General features: G+C 38.1%; 1 protein-coding gene across 1 annotated transcript in view; it reads left to right on the forward strand.

Moving 5' to 3' along the window:
* Positions 1–859: 859 nt before the first annotated feature.
* LOC128638873 (zinc finger protein 436) overlaps positions 860–25,363 on the forward strand; it is a 207,833-nt gene continuing 183,329 nt past the window's right edge. Inside the window, exons 1-5 of the mRNA XM_053691001.1 lie at positions 860–940; positions 1,408–1,524; positions 1,868–2,007; positions 8,223–8,343; positions 20,164–20,274. Of these exons, the coding sequence (XP_053546976.1) occupies positions 1,984–2,007; positions 8,223–8,343; positions 20,164–20,274 (256 nt within the window). The 5' untranslated portion in view covers positions 860–940; positions 1,408–1,524; positions 1,868–1,983. The remainder of the gene's footprint in view (positions 941–1,407; positions 1,525–1,867; positions 2,008–8,222; positions 8,344–20,163; positions 20,275–25,363) is intronic.

A 25,363-nucleotide genomic window follows, 5' to 3' on the forward strand; every position in this document is an offset into this window, starting at 1 on the left:
ATTAAATGGACATTGTACATCAATTTTCATATAACTGTATGTAATAGACACTACTATAAAGAAGAATATACACAGATACTGATCTAAAAATCCAGTATAAAACCTTTTAAAAACTTTTATTTAGAAGCTCCATGTTTAGCACTGTTTATGAGGTTTAGGCTGGAACACCTAGTAAAGGGGGCTGGGTAAACATGAATAGTAAACACTACTCCCTTCCTTATGAAAAAACAGATTAAACAAACAGGAGTCTGTAGACATCAGTCAACATATAAAACATTTGGGCTTTGTTAATCTGAAAATCAGCACAATGTTATTAAAAAAAAATAAACAAAACTATACATTGTTACAAAAACACTCCCAGATGGGCTATATAAATGGATCGTCTGCAAAATATTTATTATGCAATGAAAAAATCTAGTGTAAAATATCTAGTGGAAATTAAAAGACTTATATTACTCATACGTCACCATTATTCAGTGTGGCTATGGCATATCTTTGCTTTATTATATATTGTTTTAAGTAAGTTGATTTTCAACAGTTTTTGATAAATTTTACACGTTTGACATATTCCATAAATTAATAGTTTAAAAGTTCATCTAATATACATGCAGATTTGCATCTCCGCTCACATTACGAAGAAATTGTATGATATTTCTTTAAATCACGAAATATAATTACATGAAATTTTTTTGATTTTTCTCAACTGATGCGGACTATTTTATGGGAAAAGTGGAGCTGTAGAATATTTTGACGCCGTGAACGTGTATTGTGAAACGATCCACGTCCAGCGTCAGCCTAATTACATCACTTTCTTCTAGATTCAATCGGCGGAAGGATTTTTTTTTTTTTTAGAATGATGCTCCGGAGTTAGTGAAGGATGCAGATGGGAATGTTGTGTTGCCATCCAGCTTCAGTGTTTGTGATATCGTATTCTTACTCAGTAAGTACATGAGCGCGGCATTTTGCGTTAGCTATTACCCGCCATACTCCCGGACCTGCAGGGTATACTTCTGCAATTCTTCAGTCCTCATTTTCCGGACAACGTTTATCTTCTATCCATCCCGCCTCCACGCTAGGTTTTTGCCTGCCCGGCTCTGTTGGAGCTTTATGAAAGCTTAGTCCCCTGTCTCTCATTTGGCAGAAGCCGAAGGCCCCGCCCCCGCCTGTAGCCTTCGGCACTGCTTACTGCAGAAAGCAGGCCCGTGTCACAAAGAGGTGCATGTTATATGTATGGCCGTGGGTATCATTCCTGTGTAAAGCGTAAATTTCTTCCCTTCATCATTCTGTCACAAATTATCATTGGCGTAACATGTTTGTTTATTTGTTATTTATACAATGTGTACATGTGTACAATACGCGGGTGCAAATGTAATGACGTATTCTATATATATTTCCCTCTTTTAACAGTCTTCTCTATTGACCTGCAATCTATTGATGCACATACAGAAGTGGAGCTAGAAACGAGGTCAGAATGGACTGAAACACCATTTCCCATGCCACTTTCGAAAGCAACATTAAAACTGGAGTATGTTAAGATTGTACCATTGGTTCTTTGTCCTAGTACATTTTAGGGAAAAAAACTAAAGTTTGTGTTAACTTTTATTATGTAATAATGTCATAAAAATAATGAACGCTATAAGGTGTTGCTTCTATTTTTTTTATTTTTTGCATTTTACACTGTAATAGTGAATTTAGTTTTATACTGTAAAATAATCCAGCCATCCCTCCATACATTGATTCATGCATGGTTAAAGTAATAAAGTAATGTCATATTGTTTCTTTTCCCCCCTCCTTTTTTGTTTTGCTAATTGTTTAGGTAATGAACAATGTTAACGCTCTCTATATATTTTTTTCTTTTATGTTTACAAGATTTGAAAGGGAATATTGTCTTTTTTTCTAGCGTTGTATTATTCCTTTAGCCAGACTGACAGCCGATTCACTCTCCGCTTTCAGCAGATTTGAAGGCGTGGAAACTATATAAGCATGGCAGGCCATCCTTCTACTACGGTATGGTATAGAGCCTTTTCATCCCATGTTAAAGAGATGTCTGTGCACTTTCTATAAAACATGAAAAATGTCATACTTGTTTTTGAAACATTCAGTAAAGATTCATTTCTTCCGCAACTAAATCAAATATACCATGGACTGATCGTTTTATCATGCTTGTTTAGCGTCACTAGTAGGTGTAGCCTTTTCTACACGGGACAAGACAGTTTAAACAGCTGTCACTCCCTATGATCTGCTCCAACCAACAATGCTTTTGCAGAATGATAGACAGGGCACAATATGTTGCAATTCTGGCAGTATTACAACTATCCACTGGTTTTAGATGCCCTTTCACTTTTTTTTATATGTCACTGATATACAGTGAAAACACAATCTGAATATTCCTACACATTTTTATTAGTTAATCTGATCATGGTAAATCTGCAGATGTTAAAAATCCTTGTTAAATTTATTTGGATATTCATGGGCATAGCTTAATAATGAGACCAAAATCTTTGTTTTTAAAGGTGATTTGTATTGGTTTAAGAGGAAATTTAATAACAAACTCTAAATTATGAAGATGGAGAAGAAACATTAGTAACATTAAAAAAAATAATATATATATATATATATATATATATATATATTTGTTCTAATATATTTTTTGTGTTGAATTTGCAGTGCAATAATAAAGTTTGAGTCCATGGACGTTCATTGCTTTAATATTTTTGTTTTCTATGTTCTGATGATCTGTATTTTAAAAAAAAAAAAATAAAATAAAAAAAATATCTATACAAAATATCTTCGTTTTGAAGTAAAGTTAATATGAAAAATTTGTCATGGACAGTAGTTTTTAAGTTTAACTAGAAGTATTTTTGCAGGACGTTTTAGGTTGCGGTAATTACTTTAAAAAAACTTTGCATGTTCTTTGACTGCACTGCTATCATCCTATAGGCAGATTGAGCATCCAATAATCAAATATGCTTGCATTTCTAGGAATCCTCATGGCTGGCATTTCTCTTTATTAAACTTGACTTTTGTATGTCACTGACTGAGAAACACTGACCTTTTGGTTAAAAACTCCCACCGATATCAGGGACACAGACAAGTTCTCTTAAATGACCATTGAATACAGTAGAATAAATAACTATGCAATAGCACTGACTATGAATTTTAGAGGAGTGGTACACATTTATTTTTGTAAAAAAAAATTTCTGCCAAATTTAATTACATATTCTCTCCCCCTGTGTCATGTGACAGTTATCAACCAATCACAAATAGTATTGTATGCTCTAAATCGTGAGTTTTTATTTTTGACTTTAGTGTCTCTTTTAATAGTCAGGAAGCACAAATGTCAAATCACACAGCCCTTGTACATCTGTGCATTTGGTGGCTACCATGATTGTATGAGCAGACCGGCATATTCCCATCAGCAAAGCAGTCAGTACACAATCCTATAAGGTTGTTTTAGCAATCATTGCGCTTATAAGTGTTTCACACAAACATATAATTACAATAGTTTAAATGGTTAAAGATGGCCTAAGTATCTATTAGGACTAGGGTTGCACCGATACCTGTATCGGTGCCGATACCAAGTATTTGCATGAGTACCTGTACTCGTGCAAAAGCACCGATACTTAAACAGATACCTCCACTTCCTACCCATACACCATCTTGTGGAGTTTTTTCAAACTGCATGTTCCCATTTAATTTTAACTTAAGCTGTAGTGGAGACTTGACTAAACATTTCTCATTTCTGTTCTTCCAATTGAAGTTGCTGTTATTATTTGTATTATTGTAGGAGAGATCACTGGGCCTCGTTCAGACAAACCCCTGAAGTACTGGGCAGTTGATAAACTGAGATTTCCAGCTCTGGCTAAAATAGCCCAAAATTATTTGCTAGATTGTCTATTATACTTCTAGTTCTTATCTTGCACAATTATGCTCAAAACATACTGTACACTGAGGAGCAACCTTAGCTTATATAATTGCAAGAAGTGTTCCTAGGATTTTTTTTTTTTTAATTCCTATGAACACACATCTTACAATAATAGGACTAGATTTAGATTACATTTGATATATAAGCTATACCAATGCTCTGTTCACATTTCCAACTCCATAGACTTTAATGGAGTTGGACATGCAATGAGAGCATTAGTAAAACTTACCAGTCAAATGTAATCTAGCCCATAGCGTTGTTCCGCATGTTTAAACAGTGCACTGTTATATTTTTTACAGTATTGCACTTTTGGTTGGTTGTGATATTACATTTGTTATTATTGTTATGAATATATTCTATTGTAATTTTATTTATAAACATGTTCTGTGAAATGTCTTCAAGTTTTTTTACAACTTTGTGACAACAAGCAAATAAAACTGTTTTATTTCATGTCTTTTGAGTTACAGTTCTTCATAATTATAAAGAAGCTATCTTAAATCATTAGTCTGTATTGTGATTGGGACACTGTCACATGACAAATTTTTTTTTTATTGGTAATTGGTATCGGTGTTTATTTAAAAAAAAAAAAAAAAAAAAAGTACTTGTACTCAGTATTAAAAAAAAAAAATGGCATCGGTGCAACCCAAATTAGGACTCTTCTGAATCAGATCTGCTGGGAACAAATCAAACAAGCTATCAGACCACATCACTGTAGAAGCACTTTTTCTTTAAAGATGACCTAGAACTAATTGCTCTTCATCTTATAATGGTAAATCCATCAGTGTGTCAAAGATCACTCAATAATTGGGGGGGGAAACCTTTTTAAAATGAAGTGTGCACATGAATGATTCCTTAGTGCGCTTGGGGGGGGGTTATATGATCTCATTAATTCTTTACAAAAGTAGAAAGGGTGAATAGAGAAAATATATCTCAAGGGTCATGATATCATTTATTATTTTAGTTTTTTTTTCAGTTCAATTGTAACCGGTCTTAAGTGATATACATTGTCTATTAGGCTTTTTAAATTTATTAAATGCAGTCGTTAGAAAATGTAAATTATTTTTTGGTAATTCTAAAACAATTAAAAGTACCAAAGATAACAAAAAATATGGCACTTAGGAAGCATTGGGGTTGGTTTGTGTTGGTATATATCAGTGTTCTCCACAGAAATTTTACCTGCTGAATGGCATTATTAAGTAGCCGGGTATAGGACAGATTAATACTTTGCAATACTATAACATTTTCTGTTATTCATGAATGGTACTTGGGTAAATTTATGAAGCTGGTTTTGAGGCTTTTCAGTTGCAGCCACTAATTTTAAGAAGCAGTTACTGCAAATGTGAGTCCATCTGCAACCTTTTTATATATTTAAGCTAGCCAGAGCGCAATTTAATTGCATAATTTAATCTAATGATTTGATAATTTGCAACAAGCATTTCATATATTTAATATTGGCTTAAAATTTTAGTTGGGTGGTCAGAGAACATGTATTTTCTAGTATCAGTGGGATGCACAGGGTAAAATTCTTTTTAAGGTTGAGATGCTTACTCTACTGTTCTTAAAGGTTTTTTGTAGATGCTAAATAAGAATGTTCAGATACACCATCTGATGGACAGGGAGATATATATATATATATATATATATATGTATGTATATATATATATATATATACATATATATATATATATATGTATATGTATATATATACATATATATATATATATATATACATATATATGTGTGTGTATATATATATATATATATATATATATATATATATATATATATATATATATATATGTGTGTGTGTGATATATATATATATATATATATATAATTTTAATTACCCTGATGTTAAAAACTTTGCATTTCAGTTTTAACACTCAACAAAAACTTTGACATTTTTAGGGGACTCAAATAGTGACATGTGAAACTTACTCAATGAAATGAATGGGCTATGAATTTGAAGTAAATTATTCTGTATTGGGTGATAGGCGGTTTTCCCTCTGGACCAAAAATGCTCTGCAGATCCAGAGTGGCAGTTAAACGCACAGAAGTGTAGGGTTGATGGTCTTAAAATGACATTAAACACTAAATAAATCATTGCTTGATTTATGTATTCAGAGCAAAGATTAGCCTGAGAATAATTCGTACAAAAATAATTAAAGTATATTGCAAAGTTGTTTTACTACATTTAAACAATTTATATTATTTTGAGGTGCTTAATGTTTCTTTAAATTTACTTGCTCTAATAAATGAGATTTTGTTGGATGTGTTGCTTATATAAAAAATCAAAATAGAGACACACACACACACACCATTTATAACAATAGCACATGGCCTACTATGAACCACCCTGCTAAAATGTATGCCAATATTAAAGGATTACTTTGTTATAATTGTTAAGCTAAACAACTAACATATTAAAGTTAATAAACATGAATTAAAACCTACTGACCTATATTTTCTCCAAAACGAAGTTTGATAATGTTCTAAAAGTTATATATTTTATTCGCCGATGATGTCACGTTATCCTGCCCACTATTTTCAACACTGCATGTTTAAAATACTTAAACCAATAACTTTCTGTTTAAAGCGCCATTTTGAAACCTAAGCTATTGTAAACGGATTGGTACAGAGCAAAGGATACCCACGGAGTGGGTTTGGAAAACAATTAAATTTGCAGACAAGATTTCTGATATACGGTAGAGATGTGTTAATGAAATTCTATTGATAAAAAGCGTATTTGGGGTAGTTAGTAACAGGCATAGAAAATATTTACTTACAGTGGCCCTTTAAGATAAAATGAGGTCAAATTCCTTTTTTTTTTTTTTCTTTCTTTTAATGTTTGTTGCAAAAATTACCATTCAATAATTGTATGTTAAATACTTAAATTATGCAATTGATTTGTGCTTTGGGTAGCTTAACTAGTAACAGATAATTTTGCAAAGTATTACACTGCCCCATTCAGCTACTTCATAATGCCACCTGACTTAAAACATTTTCTGTGGATAAGGCTGGTATGTAAAATAAGTTGGTGCAGAATGAACTCAAAGTTCTCATAGGGCTCCATTTACTATTGCTTGGGTAGCGAATCATGTACATTGGACCTCAGTGCGAGTGGACAGCACACACTGTGCAATGCTACTTGCTGACGGCCTCTAGTGGACAGTTTAAGGAGCAGCAGTTTTAAGATTACAGCTTCTTAAAGGGACACTGAACTCACATTTTTTTTCTTGTGTTTCAGAGCATGCAACGTTAAGCAGCTTTCTAATTTACTATTATCAAATTGTCTTCATTCTCTTGGTATGTTTATTTGAAATGCAAGAATGTAAGTTTAGATGCCTGCCCATTTGGGGGAACAACCTGGGTGGTTCTTGCTGATTGGTGGATAAATTCACCCACCAATAAACAAGTGCTTTCCATGGACTGAACCAAAAAATAGCTTGGATGCCTTCTTTTTCAAATAAAGAAAGCAAGAGAGCAAAGGAAAATTGATAATAGGAGTAAATTAGAAAGTTGCTTAAAATTGCATGCTCTATCTGAATCACAAAAGAAAAAAATTGGGTTCAGTGTCCCTTTAAAGTTTCTGGCTCACCTGAAACAACGAGCCTCCAAAGTAGCAATTGCTGCTTGGTAAATGGAGCCAATAAAATATGGTCCCTGGGTAGGCGAGCTAAAAAAATATACTGATTTGTTAAAATAATAAATAGTTGTTCTTCACTTTAGTGATATAAACCACTATCTGAAGGGTAAGAATATATTCTATTATGTAAATATCAGGATTTTTTAACAGCAAATAGCATCCACCTACAACAATTTGACAAGATTTTTTTTCTTCTCTGACCCATGCTGTTTTCTATATTGTGATTGCTGAGATCACAGCAGGTGTTAATTCCTGATAAACGTCAGAGGCTTTTCAAAAAATGTATGCTTGAATTCCTCAAATCACGCACCTCAAATATTGTTAACAAAATGACAGCTCTAAACACACTGAAATTTCCAATATTTCTGGATTGTAGAAAATAGGCGTGGATGAGTAAGAATTTGGGATCCCCCCCTAAATATATTATAGAGTGAGCATGTATCTCCTCCCCACCCCCCTTTGACCTAGTAAACCATAGTGCTATTTTTCCATTACAAATGTATAGTCGCAACATTTTAATAAAGGATCTGTTTCTTCCTCAATTTGTTAATCAAAAACTTGAATTGAAATTGCTTTATATTTTGATGTAAACTAGTATGAATTTTGTCCTTTTAAATCATATTAACATTCTTACAATTTGTGTTTGTTTAGGTAATATTCAGAGATGTAGCAGTTTATTTTTCTGAGAAGGAATGGCAAAATTTAGAAGAATGGCAGAGAGATCTTTACACTGGTGTGATAAAAGAAATCCATGGAATCTTGATATCACTAGGTATAGTAAACCAAAATAGTGTTGCTTTTTTTTTATTTTAGAAATTGCTTAACTTTTGGTATTGATTTGCATCTCATTGTAGTATCTTCATTAATATTTTAGTCTAAAATGCACAGATTTTAAAGTGCATTTTATTCCTTAGATATATGACTTTATTTGGTATATTTGTGACCAATAGACGAAAATTCCTGGCTCAAAAATGTAAACTCTAGTCTGTTCTCTTAACCCCCCCCCCCCCCACTGAAAGCTATAACAAATAGGTAAAAAAAAATGCATTTATTTACAAATGACACTTTTTTTTTTTTTTTATTTCTTATTTGATGCGTCGTGTATTAGTGTAGCTCAGATTTTTGTTTTGCATTCTATACTAGATATTGTCATATTTTTCCTTTTGTTTATTAAATGTGTTAAATTATATGCTATTTAAAAGTGCCCTTAACCTTGGCTTGCTATGGTGGTGTGTGTGTGTTTTTTTTTTTTTTTTTTTTATTGGTTAATGAGAGCCGGATATATTTTAAACTTAGGAGCCAGTTAAAAAATAGAGCCGCCAGCTACATATTTACATTGGGCAATGTTTTTTTTTTTTTTTTTGTTTTAAATCTTTTTTATTAATTTTCACAATTTACAAATAAGAATTCAATATCAGGTGAATATCATGACATTGATAACAGAATTAACAATAATAACAATAAAGAGACTCCATGGATAACACAACCCTTTCTATCGGGGGGCTAGATTGTCGTTCAAAAGTCTTATGATTTGAGTGGAGTCCATAAATACAGAAACAGTGAGAGGTTACCCATCTGATATACACATTTCTATTTATAAGGTAAACAGGGTACTTTCAATACAGTCGGATTCCCTGACTGTCCATAAAGAAGTGTGAACAAGAGCGGTGGTAAGGGGGAAGAGGAATGAATAGAGTAGGGAGGGAAGGGAGGTTTGGATTAGGGCCCAACGGAGAGTGCTAGAGGCTGTATCGCGTAAGGCTGTATGAGTACCTTCTTAGGTGGATGGGGAGACCGAGGGTTCCTTCAGATCCGCCTGCTCCCATATAAATATTATATCAGAGATATCATCAGCCTTACCTTGAAAGCTGTAATGTATTTTCTCAAGTGAGAGGATATGGTTAACTTCACGTATCCACATTTGTGGAGTGGGGACCTGTGTCTTCTTCCAGAACCTAGGGATCAGGCGTTTGGCGCAATTTAGCATGCATTGCAATAGTTTCTTTCGGTATTGGCAGTTAAGATTTGGTAGGTCATTGAGCAGAACCAAGGTAGGGTTTAAGGTAATATTTGAGCCAAGGGTGTGATTGATATGTGTATTTATTGTGTGCCAATAGTGTTTAAGTAGGGGACAGTGCCAGAAAACATGGGCAAGGGATCCACTCTCTTCGCAGTGTCGCCAGCAAAGGGACGAAGCCCCTGGGAAAATGTTATGAAGCCTGGCGGGGGATAGGTACCAGCTCATTAGAATTTTATAATTGAGTTCAGTTAATACTGGTGATATAGATGATTTTTTTTGTCGATATGAATATATTCAGGAGTTGTTTTTGAGTAAAAGTCACCGTAAGTTCCCTCTCCCATTTTGTCATGTACGATGGCAGGATTATAGGGGAGGTGTTCTGTAAAATCCTGTGAACCAGGGATATATGAGATTTCTGGAGGGAGGGGGTTGTACATAATACCTCGAATGGTGTTAGAGGGCTTGTTAGAATTGACTTATGGGGGGAGGTTAGTATGGCATGTCTGATCTGAAAATAGGAGAACCATTTGTGAAAAGGAGGGCTGAATTCAGAGTTCAAGTCTGTCTGTGATCGAAAGTGTCCGTTGTGGAAAAGTCGATATACCGGGGTGTGAGCATGTTGAGCATGTTGAGTCAGGAGATGTGAACTGAGGTCTGGAGTAATGAACGTGGTATTATTGAGTAGGGGGGTCAGAGGGGAGACGGCACGGAAGTTGTTTGGGGTAGTTTTTATGGTCTTATCCCAGACCCTAAGGGTTGATGTGATGTAATAGTTGGGCTGGCGTTGTATCGGTCTGTGTTTCTCTGTTATCCAGCAAATTTCGGCTAAATTATGTTCTGGTAAAAGTGAAGCTTCTATCTGGACCCATGGTTTGGCGGGGGAAGAGTGGTTCCAGGCTACTACTCGGGCCATATGAGCCGCTTTGTAATAGGCTGTAAGGTTGGGGATCCCCAGGCCTCCTCTCTCTTTACTAAGGTATAGATTCTGTTTTGCAACTCTCAGTCGTTGATGTGACCACACAAAATATTCAATTAATTTCTGCTGTAAGGCTAGGTATTTAGGCGATAAGTCTAAAGGGAGGACCTGGAACAAGTATAGATATTTAGGAAGTATGGTCATTGATATCGCGTTCACCCGGCCAAGCCAAGATAGGTGGTTCTGTCTGTGCCAGTTGTTGAGTAATGTATGAATTTCTTTTGAAAGGGCCTCATAATTGAGTTCAAAGAGAGCTGGGATGGAGGAGGAGATTATAATACCGAGATATTTTAAAGAGTTGTCTATCAGGAAATTAGTGTGGTGAGAGAAGAAAGTAAGTTCCTCTGCAGAGAGATTTATTGGCAGGAGAACCGATTTATCCATGTTAATTGAGAAATTAGACACTGCCTTAAAGGTCTCAAATTCCGTCAGGAGGTGAGTTACTGAGATAGTTGGAGTACGTAAAGTGAAGATATCGTCCGCATAAAGCAGACATTTTTGGTGAATAGAGTCAAAATCTAATCCTATAATATTGATGTTATTCCTAATATGGGCAGCTAGGGGCTCAACTGTGAGGGCAAATAGGAGAGGGGATAAGGGGCATCCCTGACGTGTGCTGTTGTGTATGTGGAAGCTATGAGATGTGGTGTCATTTGCTCTTACTGTTGCCGTAGGATTGGTGTATAAGGCTTTGATTCTTTTTATAAAAACCTCGGAAAAGCCAAATTTCGACAGGGCCGACCAAAGAAAGTCCCAGTCGACCCTGTCGAAAGCCTTCTCAGCATCTGTAGAAAGCACAATCATTGAGGTATTATTGGTGTGGGCTGTATGTAGTGATTTGAGAACACATATAGAATTGTCCTTAGCTTCCCTCCCTGGTATAAAACCGACCTGGTCTGTATGGACCAGGTTCGGGAGATATTTATTGAGGCGCTTAGCCAAGACCTTGGCATATAACTTAATGTCCAAGTTTATGAGAGATATGGGTCTGTAATGTTTCACTTGGTCTGGGGATTTACCGGGTTTGGGGATAACTGTGATCCCTGCCTCCAACAGATTTTTGTTGAATGTGCCTTGGTTATCTATGGATTGGAAGAGCTCGAGGAGGTGGGGGCTGAGTAGGGGGCCGAATAAGTGGTAGAATTTCGGTGTAAATCCGTCAAGACCTGGGGCTTTCCCCGTTGGTAGGGATTTAATGGCTGCTAATATTTCAGAGATATGGAACGGTTGGTCTAGAGAGGAAATGTCTTCTGCTGAAAGTGTTGGAAGTTCGATTGTCTCAAGATACTTGTTGATTAGGTTAATTTTAGTCTCATAGTCATGGGAGCCTAAATTATAGAGGGAGGTGTAGTAGGAAGTGAAACTATTCACTATTGAGGAACTGTCAAAGGAGATTTGTCCTGAGGGTTTTTTTATCTGTTTAATAAAAGTTTTATATATTTTTTTTTTTTTTTTTTTTTTTTTTTGAGGGATCTGGCTAGCATTCTACCCGATTTATTCTTTTCAACAAAAAATTTGGATTTCTGTTTTAAGGACCGTAAGTGTGCGCACTTTGTAAGGTAGTTATTCAAGTCTTCCCAAGCTTGTTGTAAAGTATCGTAGTGTTGAGAAGATTGAGGATTAGTTTTATGAGCCCTTTCTGCTTGTGTGAGTCTGGCTGTCAAGGAATTATAAACAGCTGTTCTCTGTGAGCGCTGTCTTTTAGTGTATTTAATAAGTTCTCCCCTGATGAAGCATTTATATGCTTCCCAGTTATTGGTGTGAGATGTATCGTTGGGTTTGTTTATCGAAAAAAATTCTGTAGTTTTTTTTTTGTAATTTCTATTGGCAGTTGGGGATCTGAAAAAATGAGATCATTGAGTTTCCATGTCGGGCGTTTAAGGGGTTTAGCTGACCAAGTGAAGGAGTCAATCACTGCACTGTGGTCGGACCATGTCGTGTGGTTGATTTTGGAGTATACTAAAGAGGTTAGCAACATTTGGTCACAGAATAGGTAGTCCAGTCTTGTGTATGTTTTTTTGTGAGTGTGAGAAAAAGGTGAAGTCTTTGTTTCGTGCATGTGTAATTCGCCAGGTGTCGTATAAAGGGAGAGATTGGATTACGGTCCAATTAGCTTTAATATTTTTGTAGTTAAGGTACGATTTTCCTGTGGAGGTATCCAATATTGGGTTAATGGGGAAGTTTAAGTCCTTTAGCAATATCCATTAGCTGATTAATAGTTTTACGGAAGGAGGGGGGGGATGGGTGGATGGGGGCATAGATATTGGCCACTGTAAGGGGTCTGCCATATAGTAAGCCTACAATTATCAATACCCTGCCCTCGGAGTCTGTATATTTCTGGAGAAGCTCGAAGGGGGTCCCTCTACGGAAAGAGATACAAACACCGTTTTTCCTGCCAGGACCAGAGCTCATAAAGTGCTGGTCATAGAGGAAGGTTGATAGTTTAGGCTCCTTAAGTGTGGTAAAGTGGGTCTCCTGCAATAGCAGAATGTCAATCTGTTTTTTATGTAAGTCATGGAAAGGTATAGACCGTTTCTCTGCTGAGAGAAAGCCCTTGACGTTCTGTGTAGCTATGGTAAAAGAGTTAGTGGAGGTTTTTACTGGCATGTTAGTAGGGCGGGGAAGAATTAAATTTTAATTAGTGGAGTCTCTGCACTCTTCGTATGGGGGGAGAGGGTGTAATGGTTGGGAGGTCGGGGAAAAGGGGTAGGGGTAAGGGTGGGGTGTATGCAGCTGTTCACTAAACACTGCAATTAGGTGTCAACAGTACCTGTTAGGAGTAGGGTGTCCAGGATGAAACTAAGGAAGGGGGAGGAAGAGGTAACAATGGGAAATAAGACAAAAGGAAGGGGAAGGTGGAAATAAGAGAGGAAAGATGAAGTGAGATTGTGGAGAATCAGGTTGTTATAGCAGCGTGAAAAGAAGGGAAAGAGCAAGAGGATAAAAGAAGTAGGGGCTTAGCACGGAATGAGAGAGCCCGCCAACATGTCTTGAGGTTAATATGATGGAACAAATATGAGGAGGTGAGAAGGAAAGGAAAAAGGATAGTCTTATCTGCAAAACATTTTAAAGCAAACAATGAATAAAAATGAAACACTTAACAGTTAACCTGAGCGGATACATTTTATAAACAGTTACCATACTGAGAACTCGATGCATACTGGCATACATGCTAGAGTTTAATTAATATCTTATAATCTAGTTGACCATATTATATGCGAACGTTGTGGTAGTGATTAGATAGCATTCCCTAAGGAGTTCATAAACATTTCCTGTTTCCCATCCGCTACACCTGTCTAGAAAAAACTTGGGGTGAAAACTAGACACTAAACCTTGGGTCTGAACGTTACAAGTCATAAACAATTAGCATATTAAGAACATAATGCATGTTAACTTACAAACTAGAGGCTAATTAAAATCTTACAGACTAGTTGTGTATGATGCGTGTGAACATTCTTGAAGTAATTGGCCCATTCTAGAGAGTTCAAAACAATAGGGCCCAAGTGGTTTGAGAAACTCACGTGAATGATGTGATATGTCAGTTCAAGTGTCAGAAGAAGAGCTTTTATGTGCAGATTTCTTCTTGGGTTGACTATTCACCACTTCAGACCATGTGCTTTTTTGAATTTGAGAGGTGCTCAATGTGGCCTGTTTCTGTTGTGAGGGTGTATTTTTAGAAATCTCCGGAGCAGGGATGGCAAGGAGGTTGTAAAATGAGGCAGCTTCATTTGGATCTTTACATTCTAGTCTCTTACCATCCTTGAGGACTTGTAGTGATACAGGGAACCCCCATCTATAGGGGATCTTCTGCGCTCTGAGGTGCGTTGTAACAGTATTAAATTCTCTACGTAGCTGTAGGGTTCTGGTTGATAGATCTTGAAATATCTGGATCTTTGATCCCATATGCGAGAAGTTTTGTTGTTGCCTGGCGTAGTTGAGGATTTTTTCTTTATCTCTGAAACTCTGAAAGCAAACCACTATATCCCTTGGTGGTTGATTTTCGCCGCGTTTAGGGCGTAGAGTGCGATGGGCTCTTTCTATGGGGATTTCTTCGATGACAAATGAATTCGCAATTGCTAGTGCTTGGAAGATTTCCTGAAGGAAATGGTGTATGGCATCTCTAGCTATTGTCTCAGGGACTCCTCGTATGCGAAGGTTGTTGCACCTCGTGCGGTTCTCTATGTCGTCCATTTTAGTTTCCAGCATGGTGATTGTACTTTGCTGAGTCTGGATCTGTTGAGACATGTCATTTATTTCTTTGACGAGTTCTTCTCTGTCGTCTTCCAGTGTTTCCACTCTAAAACCCAGTTCATTAATTTCGCGCTTTAAGTCAGCGCATCCCTCACGAATGCACGTTTTTACTTGTGTTATCAGACTTTCCATAGCTTTTAATGTGACTGGGCCGTCTTCAGGTTGAGATTCAGTTGTGTCAGTTAGGGATTCATCGTCACCTTCCACTAGTGAGGGATCTGTGACTTTTTTTTCTTTTCAAATTGTTTAAAAAACACACCAGCAGGGCTTTGAACTGTTGCAGCAGATTTCAGCACCTTGTCTGTCTTTGACATTCTACGATGCGCCATTTTCTTTCATTATTTTTTTTTTAATTTTGTTTTAAAAGTTCACCTTGTAATCAATTGAATAGGTTGGATACACTGCTCCACAAATGCTAGATAGATTAACAGTCCAAAAGTGAATTTAACATACTGCGATTTGGAGATAGAGAGTATTACATAAAAAACAGGATTCTCATTTTACCCATGGAACAAAATTAGATGCATAGGGTCAGGCTTGTATGCAGGAACGGTCTCATTCTTAATATGGAGTAACCCTCAGTGAGTATACACCAGTTAGGCCCCAGTGTCATGCAGGAGTCACTTAATTATAACTGCAGCTCCATACCAGCATTCATCAAAGATATGTCACTTTGCATTTTGCTACTTTATGCCCCTTTTATTCAAGTATAATAAAGCACACTGCAGCGTGGTTGCAATTTAAGAATGGTCTCAGCGCTTATTGTGCAGTCACAGAAAGGCCAGCCACGTGGTAGTGCTGTGTGTGAAAGTTTCTTACATAGTTGAGCCCCAAGAGCGGTAGCACAAGTGTGCCCTTACCCGGGGGAGTCCGGCACTTTGGGAGATTCAGGTGCGGTAATGGTCTCTGCTCTGTTTACTCACTCCAGGTTTGTAGGTTGCGGCCTTTCACATCGCTGTTACTGAGATCAGCTCCATTTGCCGCGATGAGCGTGTCCAGCTGTTTATAGCGTAACGTGTAGACTCTGTAGGTGTTCCAGTACCTCCTCCGGTTTTATATGTGTCCGGAGGGGTCTATATTTTGGGCTGTGGCGGGTTTCTTCTAGCCCGTGGAGAGAGCCTCAGGGAAACGCAGCCATCACGGACGACTGCAGGCTCCGCCCCCCCCTGTTCAATGTTTTGTGTATAGATATTTGTAGCATTTTGAGTCACATGTTCTTATTTCAGAGCAGAAATTTTATTTCATAATTACATGAAGAATTAGTCCATTGGTCCATGGAAGACACAGGTGAAATATATTCACAAATAAGCCATGTAAATTATCGTCTCTTGAGGATTTTTTTAGGCTTAAGCAGTTCACAGAAAATCAGTTTTAGCTTCAGGTTGCTCATTGTTTGGCTCATCTTAATAATACAAGTGGTATTCTACCTAAGCCAAACTACACAAAGAAACTGTGCATTAGCTAATCCTCTGGAATACATATCTTGACTGTATCAAATCATTACAAAATCACCATAAGAGTTGAGCTACATTTACCTTGATCTGGTATCAACCTAATTTGTCAAAGAATAAAAAAAACATTATGAAAAAAACCCTTCAATTTGTATATGCACTTTTTTTTTTTTTTTTAATTAAAATTGTTATAATTGGGCTTTAAAGGGAGATGAAACCCACACATTTTCTTTCATGATTGACAGAGCATACAGTTTTAAAAAAACTTTCCAATTTACTTCTATTATCAAATTTGCATCATTCTCTTTGTTGAATGAGCAGCAATATACTACTAAGAGCTAGCTGAACCCATCAGGTGAGTCAATGACAAGAGGCATATATATGCAGTTACCACTCAGCAGCTAGCTCACAGTAGTACATTACTGCTGTTGACCCTGTTTACGTAGGATACCATTAGAACAGAGCAAATTTGGATAATTCAAGTAAATTGCAAAATTGTATAAAAATTTTTTTTTTTTTTTTTTTTTTTTTTTTTTTTTTTAATAATTCAACATTTGAAAATGGCAGTTTGTTATAGAATATTTAATCAGAAAAGTACCTTTTGAATTAAGATATGTAAAATTCACTTTTCTCACGTGGACATATCAGGAGTTTTATACACAAAACATCTACAACATATCTTGTGGCATATGTGGAGAATAAAGCCACAAAGTTGGGTTATCATGTTGATGTCATTTCATCTGTGTCTGATGGACCTTAGAGCTCTATTTAATGTCATTCTGAAGTGAAACCTTCAAAAATTCCCAAAGATCTTCATAGTGCAGGGGGGTATAAAGAACCTATGATGTTTGCTCATCTTCTAGGTGCCTGTGGAAGGCTGTTTAGTATTTAAATATTTTATTGCGTTCAATGTATATCACAGCTTTGAGCTGAAATGTCCTAAATTTTTTCCTTGTTCTTTGAATTTCAATATATCCCTCAAGCTTTGGGTTGGACAAAGAAATGTGCAGTGAACCTGATATTTGTAGAGCATTTGCTTGTGAACTTTAACCTGTGTTTGAAACATTGAATTCTTAGACAACTTAAAGTGCCAGTCAACATTGAAATTGTTACATAATTCTGCACTACAGGGAGTGCAGAATTATTAGGCAAGTTGTATTTTTGAGGATTAATTTTATTATTGAACAACAACCATGTTCTCAATGAACCCAAAAAACTCATTAATATCAAAGCTGAATAGTTTTGGAAGTAGTTTTTAGTTATAGCTATTTTAGGGGGGATATCTGTGTGTGCAGGTGACTATTACTGTGCATAATTATTAGGCAACTTAACAAAAGACAAATATATACCCATTTCAATTATTTATTTTTACCAGTGAAACCAATATAACATCTCAACATTCACAAATATACATTTCTGACATTCAAAAACAAAACAAAAACAAATCAGTGACCAATATAGCCACCTTTCTTTGCAAGGACACTCAATAGCCTGCCATCCATGGATTCTGTCAGTGTTTTGATCTGTTCAACATTGCGTGCAGCAGCAACCACAGCCTCCCAGACACTGTTAAGAGAGGTGTACTGTTTTCCCTCCTTGTAAATCTCACATTTGATGATGGACCACAGGTTCTCAATGGGATTCAGATCAGGTGAACAAGGAGGCCATGTCATTAGATTTTCTTCTTTTATACCCTTTCTTGCCAGCCACGCTGTGGAGTACTTGGACGCATGTGATGGAGCATTGTCCTGAATGAAAATCATGTTTTTCTTGAAGGATGCAGACTTCTTCCTGTACCACTGCTTGAAGAAGGTGTCTTCCAGAAACTGGCAGTAGGACTGGGAGTTGAGCTTGACTCCATCCCCAACCCGAAAAGGCCCCACAAGCTCATCTTTGATGATACCAGCCCAAACCAGTACTCCACCTCCACCTTGCTTGCGTCTGAGTCGGACTGGAGCTCTCTGCCCTTTACCAATCCAGCCACGGGCCCATCCATCTGGCCCATCAAGACTCACTCTCATTTCATCAGTCCATAAAACCTTAGAAAAATCAGTCTTGAGATATTTCTTGGCCCAGTCTTGACGTTTCAGCTTGTGTGTCTTGTTCAGTGGTGGTCGTCTTTCAGCCTTTCTTACCTTGGCCATGTCTCTGAGTATTGCACACCTTGTGCTTTTGGGCACTCCAGTGATGTTGCAGCTCTGAAATATGGCCAAACTGGTGGCAAGTGGCATCTTGGCAGCTGCACGCTTGACTTTTCTCAGTTCATGGGCAGTTATTTTGCGCCTTGGTTTTTCCACACGCTTCTTGCGACCCTGTTGACTATTTTGAATGAAACGCTTGATTGTTCGATGATCGCGCTTCAGAAGCTTTGCAATTTTAAGAGTGCTGCATCCCTCTGCAAGATATCTCACTATTTTTGACTTTTCTGAGCCTGTCAAGTCCTTCTTTTGACCCATTTTGCCAAAGGAAAGGAAGTTGCCTAATAAATATGCACACCTGATATAGGGTGTTGATGTCATTAGACCACACCCCTTCTCATTACAGAGATGCACATCACCTAATATGCTTAATTGGTAGTAGGCTTTCGAGCCTATACAGCTTGGAGTAAGACAACATGCATAAAGAGGATGATGTGGTCAAAATACTAATTTGCCTAATAATTCTGCACTCCCTGTATGTGCAGAATTATGTAACATTAATCTAGCGACACCTGCTAAAGGAAAAATAATTTAAAAGATTTAACCCCCCAAACCCATACTTACCTTTCCTTTATCTCCAGCCTCTTCTGCTTGTCTGGTTTCTTAAACAGTGCGTCGGGTTGTGCTATTGAGCTACATGTAGCGTGGTCCCACACTGGGTAAAGCTGTCGGCTGCTTTACCCAGTGCAGGAACGCTCTACATGTATTTCATCGGGATGGACGATTGTAATGTGATTCAACAGCGAGCCTGTGACGTGCTGTTGAAGAAACCAGACGAGCAGAAGAAGCTGGCGATTAAAGATAAGGTAAGTACGGGTTTGGGGGGTTAAATCCTTTAGCAGGTGTCGCTAGATAAATGTTACATAATTCTGCACCTAGTGCAGAATCGTGTAACATTAGTTTCAACGTTGACTGGCACTTAAAACATTGTCTAGAAATAGATGTAATAGCAAAGAACTGTATGTTCCAGCTAAGTCCATGTTTATTTGTGGTGTCATGTGTTATGTTACATTTCAAGGGACACTGTAACCAAAAAATTTCTTTCGTAATTCAGATTGAGCATGAAATTTTAAGCAACTTTCTAATTTACTCCTATTATCAAATTTTCTTCATTCTCTAGGTATCTTTATTTGAAATGCAAGAATGTAAGTTTAGATGCCGGCCCATTTTTGGTGAACAACCTGGGTTGTCCTTGCTGATTGGTAGATAAATTCATCCACCAATAAAAAAGTTCTGTCCAGAGTACTGAAACCAAAAAAAAGCTTAGATGCCTTCTTTTTCAAATAATGATAGCAAGAGAACGAAGAAAAATTGATAATAGGAGTAAATTAGAAAGTTGATTAAAATTGCATGCTCTTTCTGAATTACAAACGAAAAAATTTGGGTACAGTGTCCCTTTAATAAAAGATGGTCAAATATAAAATACCTTGACTTTCAAAGATACTTTCACCTTGTATAGCTTGTTTCTTTGTTTCAGTTCTCTAATATGAATTTGAAACTTACTTTAATTTCTAGAAGAAGAAGAAAACAAACTAATTTCTTACTCATCTGCACTTTCTTACTAGTCTGTGACTAGTGATTTTCCATCTCTGTAAATAATAAAATAATTAACAGAAATATTTTAATATAAAATACTTGCAGCTTCCTTTACTATTTGTTACAGCTTTTTTTTTTTTTTTTTTTTTTTTTTTTTTAGGGTTTGTAATTCTTAATCCAAATAATTTATTAAGGATACAGTCAGAAGAAGAACCATGTTCGAAGAGCTGTCAGAGTGTGCAAATAAATGAAAGCAGAGACGTTGCATCTGGTAAGCTTTTTTGATTATAGGTTTAATATTAAATCATTATGAATTTTTTTGGGGACTATTATGATGAAATCACAAATCTTATTTTCTCTTGTTAAGTGTATCCAGTCCACGGATCATCCATTACTTGTGGGATATTCTCCTTCCCAACAGGAAGTTGCAAGAGGATCACCCACAGCAGAGCTGCTATATAGCTCCTCCCCTCACTGCCATATCCAGTCATTCTCTTGCAACTCTCAACAAAGATGGACGTAGTAAGAGGAGAGTGGTGTATTACAGTTAGTTTTTTAACTTCAATCAAAAGTTTGTTATTTTTAAATGGTACCGGAGTGTACTGTTTCATCTCAGGCAGCATTAGAAGAAGAATCTGCCTGTGATTTCTATGATCTTAGCAGAAGTAACTAAGATCTACTGCCGTTCTCACATATTCTGAGGAGTGAGGTAACTTCAGAGGGGGAATGGCGTGCAGGTTTTCCTGCAATAAGGTATGTGTAGTTAACATATTTCTAGGGATGGAATTTGCTAGAAAAATGCTGCTGATACCGGATTAATGTAAGTTAAGCCTTAAATGCAGTGATAGCGACTGGTATCAGGCTTATTAACAGAGATACATACTCTTATAAAAGTGTAATATAAAACGTTTGCTGGCATGTTAATCGTTTTTATATATGTTTGGGGACAAAACTTATTGGGGCCTAGTTTTTTCCACATGGCTGGCTTGATTTTTGCCTAGAAACAGTTTCCTGAGGCTTTCCACTGTTGTAATATGAGTGGGAGGGGCCTATTTTAGAGCTTTTCTGCGCAGCTAGAATTACAGACTGAGACACTCGGCTTCCTTCTGCATGATACAGGACATCTCTGAAGGGCTCAAAAGGCTTCAAAAGTCGTGTTTGAGGAGGGTAACAACCACAGTAGACTGTGGCAGTTGTTGTGATTGTATTTAAAAACGTTTTTGTCATTTATTATCCGTTTTTGGTATCAAGGGGTTAATCATCCATTTGCAAGTGGGTGCAATGCTCTGCTGACTTGTTATATACACTGTAAAAATTTAGTTAGTGTAACTGCCTTTTTTCACTGTTATTTCAAATTTTGTCAATTTGTTTCTCTTAAAGGCACAGTAACGTTTTTTATATTGCTTGTTAACTTGCTTTAAAGTGTTTTCCAAGCTTGCTAGTCTCATTGCTAGTCAGTACAAACATGTCTGAAACGGAGGATACTTGTTCATTATGTTTAAAAGCCATGGTGGAGCCCCATAGGAGAATGTGTACTAAATATATTGATTTCACCTTAAACAGTAAAGATCAGTCTTTATCTATAAAAGAATTGTCACCAGAGGGGTCTGTCGAGGGGGAAGTTATGCCAACTAACTCTCCCCACGTGTCGGACCTTTCGCCTCCCGCTCCAGGAACGCTTGCTAATATGGCACCAAGTACATCAGGGACGCCCATAGCGATTACTTTGCAGGACATGGCTGCAATCATGAATAATACCCTGTCAGAGGTATTATTCAGATTGCCTGAATTGAGAGGCAAGCGCGATAGCTCTGGAGTTAGACGAGATACAGAGGGCGTAGATGCTGTAAGAGCCATGTCTGATACTGCGTCACAATATGCAGAACCTGAGGACGGAGAGCTTCAGTCTGTGGGTGACGTCTCTTAATCAGGGAGACCTGATTCAGAGATTTCTAATTTTAAATTTAAGCTTGAGAACCTCCGTGTATTGCTTGGGGAGGTATTAGCTGCTCTGAATGACTGTGACACAATTGCAGTACCAGAGAAATTGTGTAGGCTGGATAAATACTATGCAGTGCCGGTGAGTACTGATGTTTTTCCAATACCTAAAAGGCTTACAGAAATTATTAGTAAGGAGTGGGATAGACCCGGTGTGTCCTTTTCCCCACCTCCTATATTTAGAAAAATGTTTCCAATAGATGCCACTACACGGGACTTATGGCAGACAGTCCCTAAGGTGGAGGGAGCAGTTTCTACTTTAGCAAAGCGTACCACTATCCCGGTTGAGGATAGTTGTGCTTTTTCAGATCCAATGGATAAAAAATTAGAGGGTTACCTTAAGAAAATTGTTTATTCAACAAAGTTTTATTTTACAGCCCCTTGCATGCATTGCTCCTGTCACTGCTGCTGCGGCGTTCTGGTTTGAGACCCTGGAAGAGGCCATCCATACAGCTCCATTGACTGAAATTATTGACAAGCTTAGAACTCTTAAGCTAGCTAACTCATTTGTTTCTGATGCCATTGTTCATTTGACTAAACTAACGGCTAAGAATTCCGGATTCGCCATCCAGGCGCGTAGGGCGCTATGGCTCAAATCCTGGTCAGCTGATGTGACTTCAAAGTCTAAATTACTCAACATTCCTTTCAAGGGGCAGACCTTATTCGGGCCTGGTTTGAAAGAAATTATTGCTGACATTACTGGAGGTAAGGGTCATACCCTTCCTCAGGACAGGGCCAAATCAAGGGTCAAACAGTCTAATTTTCGTGCCTTTCGAAATTTCAAGGCAGGTGCAGCATCAACTTCCTCTGCTTCAAAACAAGAGGGAACTTTTGCTCAATCCAAGCAGGCCTGGAAACCTAACCAGTCCTGGAACAAGGGCAAGAAGGCCAGAAAGCATGCTGCTGCCTCCAAGACAGCATGAAGGAACGGCCCCCTATCCGGCAACGGATCTAGTAGGGGGCAGACTCTCTCTCTTCGCCCAGGCGTGGGCAAAAGATGTTCAGGATCCCTGGGCGTTGGAGATCATATCTCAGGGATATTTTCTGGACTTCAAAGCTTCTCCTCCACAAGGGAGATTTCACCTTTCAAGATTATCTGCAAACCAGATAAAGAAAGAGGCATTCCTAAGCTGCGTACAAGACCTCCTTGTAATGGGAGTGATCCATCCAGTTCCGCTGACGGAACAAGGACAGGGGTTTTATTCAAATCTGTTTGTGGTTCCCAAAAAAGATGGAACCTTCAGACCAATTTTGGATCTAAAGATCCTAAACAAATTCCTCAGAGTTCCGTCATTCAAGATGGAAACTATTCGAACCATTTTACCCATGATCCAAGAGGGTCAGTACATGACCACAGTGGACTTAAAGGATGCCTACCTTCACGTTCAGATTCACAAGAATCATCATCGGTTCCTGAGGTTTGCCTTTCTAGACAGGCATTACCAATTTGTAGCTCTTCCATTCGGTTTGGCTACAGCCCCAAGAATTTTTACAAAGGTTCTGGGCTCACTTCTGGCGGTCCTAAGGCCGCGAGGCATAGCGGTGGCTCCTTACCTAGACTACATCCTGATACAGGCGTCAAGCTTTCAAATTGCCAAATCTCATACAGAGATAGTTCTGGCATTCCTGAGGTCGCATGGGTGGAAGTTGAACGAAGAAAAGAGTTCTCTATCTCCTCTCACAAGGGTTTCCTTCCTAGGGACTCTAATAGATTCTATAGAAATGAAAATTTACCTGACGGAGTCCAGGTTATCAAAACTTCTAAATGCTTGCCGTGTTCTTCACTCCATTCCGCGCCCCACGGTGGCTCAGTGCATGGAAGTAATCGGCTTAATGGTAGCGGCGATGGACATAGTGCCATTTGCGCGCCTGCATCTCAGACCGCTGCAATTATGCATGCTCAGTCAGTGGAATGGGGATTACACAGATTTGTCCCCTCTACTAAATCTGGATCAGGAAACCAGAGATTCTCTTCTCTGGTGGTTATCTCGGGTCCATCTGTCCAACGGTATGACCTTTCGCAGACCAGATTGGACAATTGTAACAACAGATGCCAGCCTTCTAGGCTGGGGTGCAGTCTGGAACTCCCTGAAGGCTCAGGGTTCATGGACTCAGGAGGAGAAACTCCTACCAATAAATATTCTGGAGTTAAGAGCAATATACAATGCTCTTCTAGCTTGGCCTCAGTTAGCAACACTGAGGTTCATCAGATTTCAGTCGGACAACATCACGACTGTGGCTTACATCAACCATCAAGGGGGAACCAGGAGTTCCCTAGCGATGTTAGAAGTCTCGAAGATAATTCGCTGGGCAGAGACTCACTCTTGCCACCTGTCAGCGATCCATATCCCAGGTGTAGAGAACTGGGAGGCGGATTTTCTAAGTCATCAGACTTTTCATCCGGGGGAGTGGGAACTCCATCCGGAGGTGTTTGCTCAATTGGTTCTCCGTTGGGGCAAACCAGAATTGGATCTCATGGCGTCTCGCCAGAACGCCAAGCTTCCTTGTTACGGATCCACGTCCAGGGACCCAGAAGCGGCACTGATAGATGCTCTAGCAGCGCCTTGGTTCTTTAACCTGGCTTATGTGTTTCCACCGTTTCCTCTGCTCCCTCGTCTGATTGCCAAAATCAAACAGGGGAGAGCATCGGTGATATTGATAGCGCCTGTGTGGCCACGCAGGACCTGGTATGCAGACCTAGTGGACATGTCATCCTTTCCACCATGGACTCTGCCTCTGAGACAAGACCTTCTAATACAAGGTCCTTTCAATCATCCGGATCTACTTTCTCTGAGACTGACTGCATGGAGATTGAACGCTTGATCCTATCAAAGCGTGGCTTCTCCGAGTCAGTAATTGATACCTTAATACAGGCACGAAAGCCTGTCACCAGGAAAATTTACCACAAGATATGGCGTAAATATCTTCATTGGTGTGAATCCAAGAATTACTCATGGAGTAGGGTTAGGATTCCTAGGATATTGTCCTTCCTCCAAGAGGGGTTGGACAAAGGATTATCAGCTAGTTCTTTAAAGGGACAGATTTCTGCTCTGTCTATTCTTTTACACAAACGTCTGGCAGAAGTTCCAGACGTTCAGGCATTTTGTCAGGCTTTAGTTAGAATTAAGCCTGTGTTTAAACCTGTTGCTCCTCCATGGAGCTTAAACTTGGTTCTTAAAGTTCTTCAAGGGGTTCCGTTTGAACCCCTTCATTCTATTGATATCAAACTTCTTTCATGGAAAGTTCTTTTTCTGATGGCTATTTCCTCGGCTCGAAGAGTCTCGGAGTTATCTGCCTTACATTGTGATTCTCCTTATCTGATTTTTCATTCAGATAAAGTTGTTCTGCGTACAAAACCTGGG

Source organism: Bombina bombina, chromosome 8 (genome assembly GCF_027579735.1).
Source record: "Bombina bombina isolate aBomBom1 chromosome 8, aBomBom1.pri, whole genome shotgun sequence".
Classification (NCBI taxonomy): Eukaryota; Metazoa; Chordata; class Amphibia; order Anura; family Bombinatoridae; genus Bombina; species Bombina bombina.